Source organism: Doryrhamphus excisus, linkage group LG9 (assembly GCF_037039965.1).
Source record: "Doryrhamphus excisus strain RoL-2023G ecotype Guam linkage group LG9, RoL_Dexc_Guam_v1.1, whole genome shotgun sequence".
In the NCBI taxonomy this organism is placed as follows: Eukaryota; Metazoa; Chordata; class Actinopteri; order Syngnathiformes; family Syngnathidae; genus Doryrhamphus; species Doryrhamphus excisus.
Genome location: NC_136365.1, coordinates 20206655 through 20220524, shown reverse-complemented (window position 1 = coordinate 20220524; position 13870 = coordinate 20206655). Strand labels below are relative to the sequence as shown.

The 13870-nt window shown below is 37.8% G+C and overlaps 1 protein-coding gene across 2 annotated transcripts in view; it reads left to right on the top strand.

Annotated features, from left to right (window-relative positions):
* The first annotated feature begins 6045 nt into the window (after positions 1–6045).
* frem3 (Fras1 related extracellular matrix 3) overlaps positions 6046–13870 on the top strand; it is a 39709-nt gene continuing 31884 nt past the window's right edge. For both annotated transcript variants that reach the window (XM_078793605.1, XM_078793606.1), the window contains exons 1-2: positions 6046–11179; positions 11655–11744. In XM_078793605.1, coding sequence (XP_078649731.1) covers positions 6178–11179; positions 11655–11744 — 5092 coding nt within the window. In that variant the 5' untranslated portion in view covers positions 6046–6177. The remainder of the gene's footprint in view (positions 11180–11654; positions 11745–13870) is intronic.

The following is a 13870-nucleotide window of genomic DNA, read 5'->3' as shown; positions in this document are numbered from 1 at the left end:
ATTATGCATTTTTGGCCTTGTGCGACTTATACTCCAGTGCGACTTATGTATGTTTTTTTCTACCCAATTATGCTTTTTTGGCTTTGTGCGACTTATATTCCAGTGCGACTTATGTATGTTTTTTAATACGTAATTATGCATTTTTGGCCGTGTGCGACTTATACTCCTGTGCGACTTATGTATGTTTTTTTATATGTAATTATGCATTTTTGGCCTTGTGCGACTTATACTGCAGTGCGACTTATGTATGTTTTTTTCTACCTAATTATGCATTTTTGGCCTTGTAAGACTTATACTCCAGTGCGACTTATGTATGTTTTTTTCTACCCAATTATGGTTTTTTTGGCTTTGTGCGACTTATATTCCAGTGCGACTTATGTATGTTTTTTAATATGTAATTATGCATTTTTGGCCTTGTGCGACTTATACTGCAGTGCGACTTATGTATGTTTTTTTCTAACTAATTATGCATTTTTGGCATTGTGCGACTTATGTATGGTTTTTTTTCCTACCCAATTATGTATTTTTGGCCTTGTGCGACTTATACTCCAGTGCGACTTATGTATGTTTTTTTATACATAATTATGCATTTTTGGCCGTGTGCGACTTATACTCCAGTGCGACTTATGTATGTTTTTTTTATACATAATTATGCATTTTTGGCCTTGTGCGACTTATACTCCAGTGCGACTTATGTATGTTTTTTTATACATAATTATGCATTTTTGGCCTTGTGCGACTTATACTCCAGTGCGACTTATGTATGTTTTTTTTATACATAATTATGCATTTTTGGCCTTGTGCGACTTATACTCCAGTGCGACTTATGTATGTTTTTTTTATACATAATTATGCATTTTTGGCCTTGTGCGACTTATACTCCAGTGGGACTTATGTATGTTTTTTTTATACATAATTATGCATTTTTGGCCTTGTGCGACTTATACTCCAGTGCGACTTATGTATGTTTTTTTTATACATAATTATGCATTTTTGGCCTTGTGCGACTTATACTCCAGTGCGACTTATGTATGTTTTTTTATACATAATTATGCAAAAGAAGGCATAAGAATACTATTAATAATACTGCCATAGCCATTTATAGATGGTGTGTCAGATGTTTTAATGCTAGCGAGTTTGCTCTTCATAATGTTTCTTCTATGGGATTCAGCATATCCCCGTGTAATGAAAAGCATGTATCTCCGATTGCGTCGTTTCCGTTGGCGTGACGCGTTTGCCAGCGTGTGAGTGGGGTCCAACAGTTAAAAACAGCCTGTTTCCATGGGACTCGTCAGTCTATATCAATCGGTCTATCAAGCAAGCAGGGCGGGAAGGTGCGCTAGCTGACCGCAATCACGGACAGCCGGGCATGAAAGCATGCATTGCCGGGGAACACAAATCTCTTCTTCCTGCCTTCCAAATGTCTCGGGTCTCAGTATCGGTATCTATTTATACGATGTGTGTATTTACAGGACGGATGTGAAGCAGAGAACATGCACAAGCCATCTTGTCAGAGCCAACGTCAAAAATGACCCGGTCAGGTTGTTTTTGCTATCATACCATTCACATTTTTAATTTAGCTTTTATACATTTTAAGAAATTTTAGTTTTTGTGTTACTACCCCAACCTTCCATAAGTGGGTCAAAAATGACCCGGTCAGGTTGTTTTCTTGAAATATCTTCGGAATAAAAATTTTCATCATTTCATATTCCAGGTATTTAAAAAAAAAACATGTTTTTGCTATCATATCACATTTTTAAGTTACCTTTTATACATTTTAAGAAAGTTTAGTTTTTGTGTTACTACCCCAACCTTCCATAAGTGGGTCAAAAATGACCCGGTCAGGTTGTTTTCTTGAAATATCTTTGTAATGAAAAATTTGTATCATTTCATATTCCAGGTATTCCTCAAAAAACATATTTTTGCGATCATACCATTCATATTTTTAACTTCACTTTTATACATTTTAAGAAATTTTAATTTTTGTGTTACTACCCCAACCTTCCATAAGTGGGTCAAAAATGACCCGGTCAGGTTGTTTTCTTGAAATATCTTTGTAATGAAAATTTTTCATCATTTCATATTCCAGTTATTCCTCAAAAAACATGTTTTTGCTATTATACCATTCACATTTTTAACTTAGCTTTTATAAATTTTAAGAAATTTTAGTTTTTGTGTTACTACCCCACTCTTCCATAAGTGGGTCAAAAATGACGTGCATGCATTTTCTATGGAATCCAATAGAAACCTTTGATTCTTATGAACTTATCAACTCCTAAATATAATACTAAATATCATACAAGTCATTATTCCTAACCAAAAATTGGCATAAAAAGGCATTGATTCTAGTATGGATCATTTTTGACCCACTTATGGAAGAGTGTGGGGTCCAGTCAGTCGTGCATCTAAGGTTTAAATACGTGCTAGCTAGAATAGGCAACATGTCCAAGGTCAGAACCATCCGTGGTTGAACGTCATTACACATAAATCCCTTCTACATGTTGTTGTCTTGATAGACATCTGCAAGGGTCGTGCACAGCTGGAACGAGCGCCTCGTCTTGGAGATGTGCCCCAGCGATAAGACAAACGGCTGAGCTCAGAATACCGAGAACGATCTAGGAAAATTGTTGCGCTCGTAAAGTTGAAACATCAATTCAGGCCTGTCAGTGAACTCCATCGTGGAATGGAACTGTGATTTAAGGTCACGCTGAACTATGGATATATATTAATTGTTGGCACGTCACTACTCTTTTGAATTGTTTCCAGATAAGTCAAAGTAGGATTTGTTATTAATAAGTGAAATATTTTCATTGTTAGAACCTAAATAGGCTTTTAAACATGATTAGAGCCCTCTAGACCTGAAATAACACCCCTATAGTCACCTTTACACTCATACAGGAAGTGACCTCAGGGGTTCAAAGTTGAGTTTTATGTTGGAGTGGGTCAAAAACACACAGTAGTGAGTGTTTTGATTCAGGGTTTTTATTATGATTATGATTATTATTGCTATTATTATTATTATTATTATTATTATTATTTTTTTTATTATTATTATTATATTTTCATTGTTAGAACCTAAATAGGCTTTTTAACATGATTAGAGCCCTCTAGACCTGAAACAACACCCCTATAGTCACCTTTACACTCATACAGGAAGTGACCTCAGGGGTTCAGAGTTGAGTTTTATGTTGGAGTGGGTCAAAAACACAGTAGCGAGTGTTTTGATTCAGGGTTTTTATTATGATTATGATTGATTATGATTATGATTATGGTTATGATGATTATTATTATGGTTGTTATTATTATTAATAATAATCATTATCATAAGCATCATTATCAAAATAATCATCATTATCAGAATCATAATAATCATTATCAGAATCATGATTGTGGTTATGATGATGATAATTATTGTTATTATTATTAATAATAATCATTATCATAATAATCATCTTTATCATAATCCTAATAATCATTATCATAATCATCATAACACAGGGATGATTATTATGATTATTATTATTGTTGTTATTATTAATAATAATAATCATCATCATCATCATTATCATAATAATAATCATCATTATCACAATCATAATCATCATAATCACTATCACAATCATAATCATCATAATCATCATAATCATCATAATCATCATAATCATCATAATCATCATAATCATCATAATCATAATCATCATAATCATAATCATCATAATCATCATAATCATAATCACCATAATCATAATCATCATAATCATCCAAATCCTCATAATCATAATCATCATAATCATCATAATCATCATAATCATAATCATCGTAATCATAATCATAAATGTAGAAATGAGTCATGAAAAAACAAATAAAAACAATAAATACAGTGTTTAAGTATGATTATGCAAGATTATAAATCCAAAATATACATAATGACATTTTCCAGTGTGCCTCGGCTGCCATGATGGAGGATGCGGGTGAAATCCAACAGTATAAAAAGCCTGCTTGGTGTGTTTGTTTCTATAGTTACACCCGCCAATCAACCCGTGCTGTGTGCGGATGGACCCCCTTCTTTTTTTAAATTCTGGCAACCCCCCCCCCCCCCCCCCCCCCCGGTCAAGTGAGGAGATTTATTTCGAGGCCCAGCTGAAAAGTGTGATACAGAACGCACGAGTGGCATCTCGGCTATTTTGGCTCGCATTTTTTTTTCGCCAGAGTTTTGCTGAGTGAGTCACACGGTTGCCCGTTATTATGATGTTATTACGTAGTTATTACACTTTTACTGTCAAATTTCACATGAAACGTGTATCATAATATCGCATTCCTCTGTACAACAAACAAACGTCAGATATTTGAATTAAAATTTTGCAAGCAGTTCAAACCCTGCAGGGTGACCCAATATTTTTGTACGTACATGACCTTGTGCAGGAATTAGCTTCGTGTGGAACAAGGTTGCTAATCTACGCTAACGGTTAAACCAATCAAAATTTGACCGCGTTTTAACATTATGACCACTTGTTTCCCCCGCCCCACCTGTCCCCGACCAGCTGATGCCCGGTTATTGTCTTGACACATTCTGGTGCCGTGGCGTCCCAATGACGTGCCCTCCGGTGGGGACAGAAAAAGACAAAAGAACCCAAAGAGGGTATAATATTTCCGTATTGTATGCAAAGCTCGAGGATGACATGCAAAAACAAATGCAATCAGACTGAAAAGACAAATTCAGAGTTGCTTTTAAATGACGCGGCTATCTGGACTTGAATTGGGCGTCTACTCTACAAATGACTGAAACTTACAAAAATATACAATATAAAAGTGATTAAATTGATTTGTTCCACAGTTCCACATGTCCAAAAGGAGTAGGAAGAAGCAAAGCTTATTAAATCCTACCCCTCCATCTGGTACTTTTACAATGAGTAACTGTTACATTTGTTCACTTCCTGCTTTCCTGATATAGTTTGTTTTTAATTTTAATTTTAATTTTAATTTTAATTTTAATTTTAATTTTAATTTTAATTTTAATTTTAATTTTAATTTTAATTTTAATTTTAATTTTAATTTTAATTTTAATTTTAATTTTAATTAGGGTCAGGGTTAATTTTTATATTTTTATAATTTTTATACATTTTAAATGTTTTAATTTTTTATTTGTATTTTTAAATTTTTTTATTAGATTTTTTTGTTTTTAAATTAATTTTAATTTTAATTTTAATTTTAATTTTAATTTTAATTTTAATTTTAATTTTAATTTTAATTTTAATTTTAATTTTAATTTTAATTTTAATTTTAATTTTAATTAGGGTCAGGGTTAATTTTTATATTTTTATAATTTTTATACATTTTAAATGTTTTAATTTTTTATTTGTATTTTTTAAATTTTTTATTTGAATTTTTTTGTTTTTAAAATAATTTTAATTTTAATTTCAATTTCAATTTGAGGAAAAAGCGGTAGAAAATGAATGAATGAATAAACAGTAACTGTTACATTTGTTCATTTCATTTAAGTTTTTTATTTTTATTTTTATTTTTATTTTTATTTTTATTTTTATTTTTATTTTTATTTTTATTTTTATTTTTATTTTTATTTTTATTTTTATTTTTATTTTTATTTTTATTTTTAGTCACATACCCGATGCCTTATGCATTATTTTAGCTGTTTGAAGATGAACTATATCAGCAAGTTGAAGTAATTTGTGATTTTAGAAATAAGGAGTTAATATGTTCTCTTTAAGGCGATGCTTTGCATTTTTAATTATTAAATCCCAACACAAACAAAACCGTATCCATTCCACAAAATTAGCATTTTTATCCCACAGCAGTTCCTTTGAAAGAAAGAAAGAAAGAAAGAAAGGGTGAGACAGAAGTCTTCTCTTGGTTGGAGGAGAACTTTCACAGCTTTGTCCAATAGTCTTTCTTAATTTAGCCAAGCATGGGTTGCAGGAGGGAGGCCCCCCCCCACCCTCACCCCGCCCGCCCCCTCTCTGTGCTGACAAGGAGGAGGGGCCAATGAGGGCCCCTGTCTACAGTTTCATTATTACCTGCATAGCCTCTGCAGCACCCACCACACTTGTGTGTCTCTGTGAGGACAGAAAGGAGGACTACAGTTTTTTGGTTTTTTTTTTTCCGTCCAATTGTTGGATTTTCATCCTAAGACTAAAATTTAAGGTCAACAAAGCAGCGGACATGGCAGCTAGTCTGCAAAGTTCACAACTGGGATTCCTCCTGTTTGGTCTCGGCGTCTGTCTCGCCTCAGTTAGAACCGAACCGTTCAACCAAGCTCAACTCCACCAGTACAAGCCTGGACCCAATGAGGACAACATCATTATCGCTAACAACGGGATAAGGGTCCCGTTAGGGAAATCCGTGTTTTTGGACCCCGTGCACGACTTGGTAACAGAAGTATCACCGGGAGATCGCTGCCATATGACAGTTTTGGACAATGACCCCTTATCGCAGAGACCGGGGATTCTGACCCCGAAGAAGTTCCCTTGTTCTTTCGCTCCGGATGAAGTGAAATATACTCATTTTGGATCCCGCAGTCCCGGTAAGGATCGCGTGAAGCTTCAGTTGCGTTACGACTCGCAGACCGACACCGTTATTATCCCGTTCATGCTGGAAGTGGAAGTGGTTTTCCAGCAGTTGGAGATCCTGACCAGGAATATGCCGATCAATGTGGAAAAACTGAACGGCGACAGCAACCCGATTGATAAGAAAGCTTTGGAGTTTTCCTACGAAGACGAGGTGACACAGTGTAAGATCACGACATTGGTCGGCGCCGGAGGTCTACCCAGGTATGGCGATCTTATTAATAACCCCGCCGGTGGAGAAATGGTCGACTGCGATGAGTTTGTGAAGCGTGGAATTCGTTACAAACACACAGCTAAAACCAATTCACCAAATCGAGACTATATTCCGATGATGGTCGAGCTGCAGGACAGTGAAGGCAACACTATTATGCAAGAACATTTCCAATTAATGGTTAGAATCAGAGAAGGTGCGGAGAACACACCACCGAAACCGAGCTTTGTGTCCATGATGATGATGGAGGTGGATCAGTTTGTGATGACGGCGATCACCGGTGACATGTTAGCCGCCGAAGACGTCGAATCCGATTCGGACGATTTAATATTTAACATCACGTCACCGCCGAGCCCTCAGCAGGGTCACATTATCAGCACCGATGACCAGAACATGCCAATCACTTCGTTTTATCAGAAGGACATCAAAGATCTCAAAATAGCCTACAAACCACCTTCGGAAGACTCGGAAGTTGAAAGGATTTTTCAGTTGGAGTTTGAAATCGTGGACACCGATGGCGCCGTTTCGGACCCCTTTGCTTTCATGGTAGTGGTAAAGCCCATGAACACAATGGCGCCCGTTGCGACCAAAAACACGGGGCAGCTCTTGTTCGAGGGGCAATCCAGACCACTATCCAGCTCACAGAACTTAGAAATCAGCGATGAAGATAACCTCGAAGATGTGACGATCACCGTTATCGACGGTCTGAAGCACGGACAACTGAGCATGTTGGGGGGTCGAAGGAAATTCTTCACACCCGCCGACCTCGACGCCGGCATTGTTGTGTACCAGCATGACGGTAGCGACACTTATAGCGATAATATTATTTTCCGTATGACGGACGGAAAAAATGAAGTAGAATTCCTGTTCCCCATAACGATCGTCCCCACTGATGATGAGCCGCCCATTATTAACGCCAACACCGGTTTGGTGCTCTTCAAGAACGAAGTCATGCAGATATCACCGTTTATTCTGAGCGCCACCGATATCGATTCCGAAGACGCCACCATTACGTTTATCTTAGAGGCTCCTTACTCTTCGGTCGGGGAGTTCCTGCTAAGACAAGTGGAACCTCCCATTGATCCTTCACTCTGGAAGTTCAGTGACACGGATGAGATGTTTGAACAGGTGGTAACCGAATGGTTCCAACAAGATATCCTGGACGGGAAGTTATTCTACCGCCACATCGGAATCCACAGCACCACCACAGTAATCGACCAGTATGTGTTCCGTGTCCAAGACGATAACGACCCGCCGAATCAATCAGGCGAACAGTTGTTCACCGTCAAAATCCACCCTGTTGACGACCTAGCTCCGGAGCTGTCCCCTGGAACCACTCTTCACATGACGGTTAAGGAATATGAACTGACGTACTTCACAAAGTCGTTCCTATGCTATACCGATCTGGACTCGGACGACCGTGACCTGAAGTTCACCGTCACGAAACCTCCAACCGACACCGATGAAAACAACCCATCGCCGTTGGGTGAAATTGTCCTGACCGACAACCCGGATATTGTGATTACGGAGTTCACGCAAGCACAAGTCAACCATCATAAAGTTGCGTACAGGCCGCCCGACCAGGAACTGGGCATCACTCCCAAAGTGGCACAGTTCACGTTTACGGTGGAGGACAATTCCGGGAACACAGTAGACGGATTGTTCACAATTTTCCTGCAACCGGTCGACAACAAACCGCCGGTTATTACCAACACGGGGATCGCTTTGAGGGAGAGAAGTTCATATGTGATCACGAGTCAAGATCTGTACGCCGCGGATACTGACACGGATGATGAAAGTATTATTTTTACCGTGACGCAGATTCCCAAATACGGATATCTGCAGTACTTGGGAATCGATATGTCAAACGGTGAAACATTTGTACTCGAAGATATAACAAACGGACGAATCGCTTACATGCACGGAGGTGAGGAATCCTTGAACGATGTCGTCAAACTCGACGTAAGCGACGGTTTCCATGAGGTCCCCATTAGTATTAAAATCAGTGTGGACCCCGTAGATGACGAGTCGCCCACCATTATGCTTCCGGAGGGTCTACTCGGAGCATCGATTGATGTTCTGGAAAACGGAGCCACGGAAATTACAAGCAACGTGATTCAAGGACGAGATGAAGACACTGATGACCTCATGCTAATGTTCATCGTGGAGGAACCCCCCAGGCTGGGTGAGATCTTAGTCAACGGAGCACCTGCTGAGAAGTTCACGCAAGCGGACATAATCAACGGCGCGGTGGTTTACATCCACACATCCGGTGAAATCGGACCGATCAAACAATACGACTCCTTCAACCTCACGTTGTCGGATTTGTCCGATCAGTGGGTTGTCGGTGGCAACAAAGTCCAAGGTGTGACGGTTCATGTGACCATTCTTCCCGTTGACAGCATTCCGCCGATTGTTAGCGTCGGGGGGCAATTTGTTGTAGTGGAAGGCGAGAAGAACGTCATCACTCTGGATCAAATCCAAGCAGAAGATATTGACACAAACAGTGAAGATATCCTATGCACGATTATTGTCCAACCTTCGTCCGGTTACGTGGAGAACATCTCCCCGGCTCCTGGTTCGGAGAAATCCAGAGCAGGGACCGCTATCACGGCCTTTAGCATAAAAGATGTAGCAATTGGACATATCCACTACGTCCAAAGCATCCATAAAGGTGTTGAACCCGTGGAGGATCGCTTCACTTTCCGATGCTCGGATGGTATCAATTTCTCGGAACGCCATTTCTTCCCCATTGTGATTATTCCATCCAACGATGAGAAACCGGAAATTTTCATCCGTGAGTTTATAGTCATGGAAGGAATGAGTCTAGTCATTGACACGCCGATTCTAAACGCGGCCGATTCCGATATCCCTGATGACGAATTACACTTTGAGATCGTCACAAATCCCAAACACGGAACCATAATTCAACAGCTCAGTACCGGGACACTTTCGGTGGACGGATTTGACTTGGAACAGATCAAGGAGGCGTCAAACATTGTCTACGAACACGATGACTCCGAGACCACCGAGGACAGTTTTGTAATAAGACTCACGGACGGGAAACACAAAGTGGAAAAAAAGGTTCCAATCATGGTTATTCCCGTCGATGACGAAACACCAAGAATGTCCGTAAACGACGGTCTTGAGGTCGACATCGGTGAAACTAAAGTCATCAGTAACCAGATCTTGAAGGCTACTGATTTTGACTCCGAAGATAGCACGTTAGTTTATATTATCCGCTACGGTCCGAGTCAAGGCTATCTTCAGCGCATTAGCAAATTCGGTGACGTTATCGGGAACATTTCACTGGGAATGAATTTCACGCAAACGGAAATCGACAAACACCTCATCCAGTATGTACACACCGGCCAGGAAGGAATCCGAGATCTTCTGAAGTTTGACGTCACAGACGGCGTCAACGCGCTCATTGATCGTTACTTCTACATCAACATCGGAAGCATCGACATGGTCTTCCCGGAAGTCGTCAACAAAGGCGTGACTCTCAAGGAAGGAGGCAGAGTAACTCTTACCACCGACCTTCTCAGCACCACTGACATCAACAGCCCGGATGAGTTCCTCAGCTTTAGCATCACTCGAGCTCCGACTAGAGGTCATCTGGAGTGCACAGACTATCCCGGCGTTCCCATTTCCACCTTTACCCAATTGCAGCTCGCTGGGAATAAGATCTACTACATCCATACGTCGGATGATGAAATGAAGATGGATAGTTTTGAGTTTGAAGTAACGGACGGCTACAATCCGGTTTTCCGTACATTCCGAGTGTCCATCACTGATGTTGATAATAAGAAACCGGTTTTGACTATAAGTAATCTGGCGGTAGAGGAGGGCGAAACTAAGCTAATTACGCCGTTTGAGCTAACGGCGGAAGACCGCGACACAAGGGACGACTTTTTACGATTCATTGTTACGCAAGTTCCGGTTCACGGGCAGCTGCTCTTCAACAACTCAAAACCGGTCACCACTTTTACTAAGCAGGACCTGAACGAGAACCTGATCAGCTACAAACACGACGGCACCGAATCCGGCGAAGACAGCTTCTCCTTCACAGTCACGGATGGCACTCACACCGATTTTTACGTCTTCCCCGATACCGTATACGAAACACGCAAACCGCAGATGATGACTATTCATATCAACACAGTGGATAACGGCGTTCCCCAGATCGTGGTCAACAAAGCCGCGGCGTCTCTCAAGGTCCTCCCCACGGGACATTTGGGTTTCCTGATCACCGGCAAGGCCCTGCGATCGGAGGACCGCGACAGCCAGCAGAACGTTCTGAAGTACGTTGTGGTCGAGGCACCGCAACATGGGTTCATCATTGACCTCGCCAAGGGCAACGACAGCATCAAGACCTTCACACAAGGTACGCTTATTATTCAAACTCTCACCATAACCGATAATAAATATTAAGTATTGTTAGCTAATCTTGGTAATGGTAATGGTTTTATTTCATTTGAACATGCATCAGATTACAATTGAATGCATCACATAATCAGTTCACAGTTCCACATGTCCGAAAGGAGTAGGAAGAAGCAAAGCTTATTAAATACTACCCCTCTATCTGGTACTTTTACAATCAGTAACTGTTACATTTGTTCACTTCCTGCTTTCCTAATATAGTTTAATTTTTTTTTTAAATATTTTTTCATTTGTATTATTTTTTATTTGAATGTTTTTTTATTTTTATTTTTAGATTTTAATTTCAATTTTATTTATTTATTTATTTTATTTTATTTTTCTAATAATAATAATCCTGCGAAGATGGGTTTTTCTATTTATCTGGACACACACACACACACACGAACCACACTAATTTCTGCGTGTTTTCCCGCCAACAGCTGATATCAACGACATGAAGATCTGCTATGTCTTGTTGGACGGGAGCAACGCCACTAGCGACATCTTCTACTTCACCATTGAGGACAACGGTAAGAAATGACATCATGGTTTTAAATGGCTTTTTTTTTTAAAAAAAAAAAGGTGTTTACATTTGTTCACTTCCTGCTTTCTTAATATAGTTTAAGTTTTTCATTTTTATTTGATATTTTTTAATATTTTTTTCATTATTATTTTTTATTTTTATTATTATTAATATTATTTAGATTTTTATTTTTCATGTTTTTTGTTTTTATTTTGTTTTTGTCACGTACCAAAGTACAAGGTGATATGACCATACAATGACATAATGGGTACCATAGTAACTGTCAATGTGGTGATATTTAAGTTTTTTTTATTTTTTATTTGTTATTTTTGAATATTTTTTTTAGTTGATTTATTTTTATTATAATTTTTTTAGATTTTTATTTTTAGATTTTAATTTCAATTTTATTTATTTATTTTATTTTTGTCACGTACATTTTTTTTTGTCATTTTTGTTTATTTGTATGATATATGTATATGACTGCGACTCGAAAATAAGATGTTGAACGACCTGATGCCTTAAAGGGGACCTATTATGTTCATTTTTCGTCCCTTTGTATTGAGTCGTGGACTCCTGTAGAGCAGCTTCACATGATAGCTTTCTAGGTCTTTCAGAATCTGCACCTATTCAGCTGTATTTTTTTGGATTTTATGATTCCAACAAAGATGGTCTGTTTTAATGTATTCCAATGTGCCACGGTTGACAATGTCCGCTTTTCAGATGCTAGCTATGAAGCTATCGTTGATTAACTCCGTCGTCCAATAGGATCCTCTACATGGTTTTGAATTTGAAACCTCATTCCATGATCTTCAATATAGTCTTTCACAAACCGTGCATTTATTGGACGGGGCTGTCATTCAAGCCTTTAAAGTGCCATTAACATCCATAGGTGATATGGATGGATATATGCTGTATATATAGCAAAGGCCAGGCATTAAAACCCCAACAGGTGGCCATGGCTATTTTAGCCGCTGCTACCAGATCCAAAGAACAGCACTGAAATGCGATTAATGCTGCAGGGGAAGTGGGAAACATTCAGGTGACCATTCAGTATTTTTGTCAGCAAAGTAAAGCCTAGTATTAGCCGGACTGAGTCTTGAACCAGTCATGATGTGCTATATATATATCACTATATTATCAGTTACTATGGTACCCATTATGGCATTGGATGCTCATATCACCTCCTACTTTGGTACGTGACAAAAATAAAATTAAAAATAAGTTTAAAAAAATAAATAAATAAATAAAAATAAAAATCTAAAAATAAAAAATGTATTCAACAATAAAAAAAAAAAAATTAGGAAAGCAGGAAGTGAACAAATGTAACAATTACTGATTGTAAAAATACCAGATGGAGGGGTAGGATTTAATAAGCTTTGCTTCTTCCTACTCCTTTTGGGCATGTGGAACTGTGAACTGATTATGGGATGCATTCAATTGTAATCTGATGCAAGTTCAAATCAAATAAAACCATTAAAAATGCTTTTAAAAATTAAAAACAAAATATTTTTTATAAAATTTAAAAAAGAAAAATAAAAAAACTTAAATCATATTCAAAAGGCAGGAAGTGAACAAATGTAACAGTAAAATATGTAATAAATCACCTCATACTTGACATACTCAATTTTAATTTTAATTTTAATTTTAATTTTAATTTTAATTTTAATTTTAATTTTAATTTTAATTTTAATTTTAATTTTAATTTTAATTTTAATTTTAATTTTAATTTTAATTTTAATTTTAATTTTAATAAAATAAAATAAAATAAAATAAAATAAAATAAAATAAAATACAAACTATATTAAAAAAGCAGGAAGTGAACAAATGTAACAATTACTGACTGTAAAAGTACCAGATGGAGGGGTAGGATTTAATAAGCTTTGCTTCTTCCTACTCCTTTTGGACATGTGGAACTGTGAACTGATTACGTGATGCATTCAATTGTAATCTGATGCATGTTCAAATGAAATAAAACCATTACCATATAAGTAAAAAGATAAAAAAAACATGTTGGTTTAATGCACACCCAAAACAAACAAATAAACACGCCACATCCGGAGGATAGGCGATAAAAGGGAGTGTCATGTGAAGTGTTGAAGGTTTCACTGAGGGGGAGTGAAGGAGGTCAAGGAG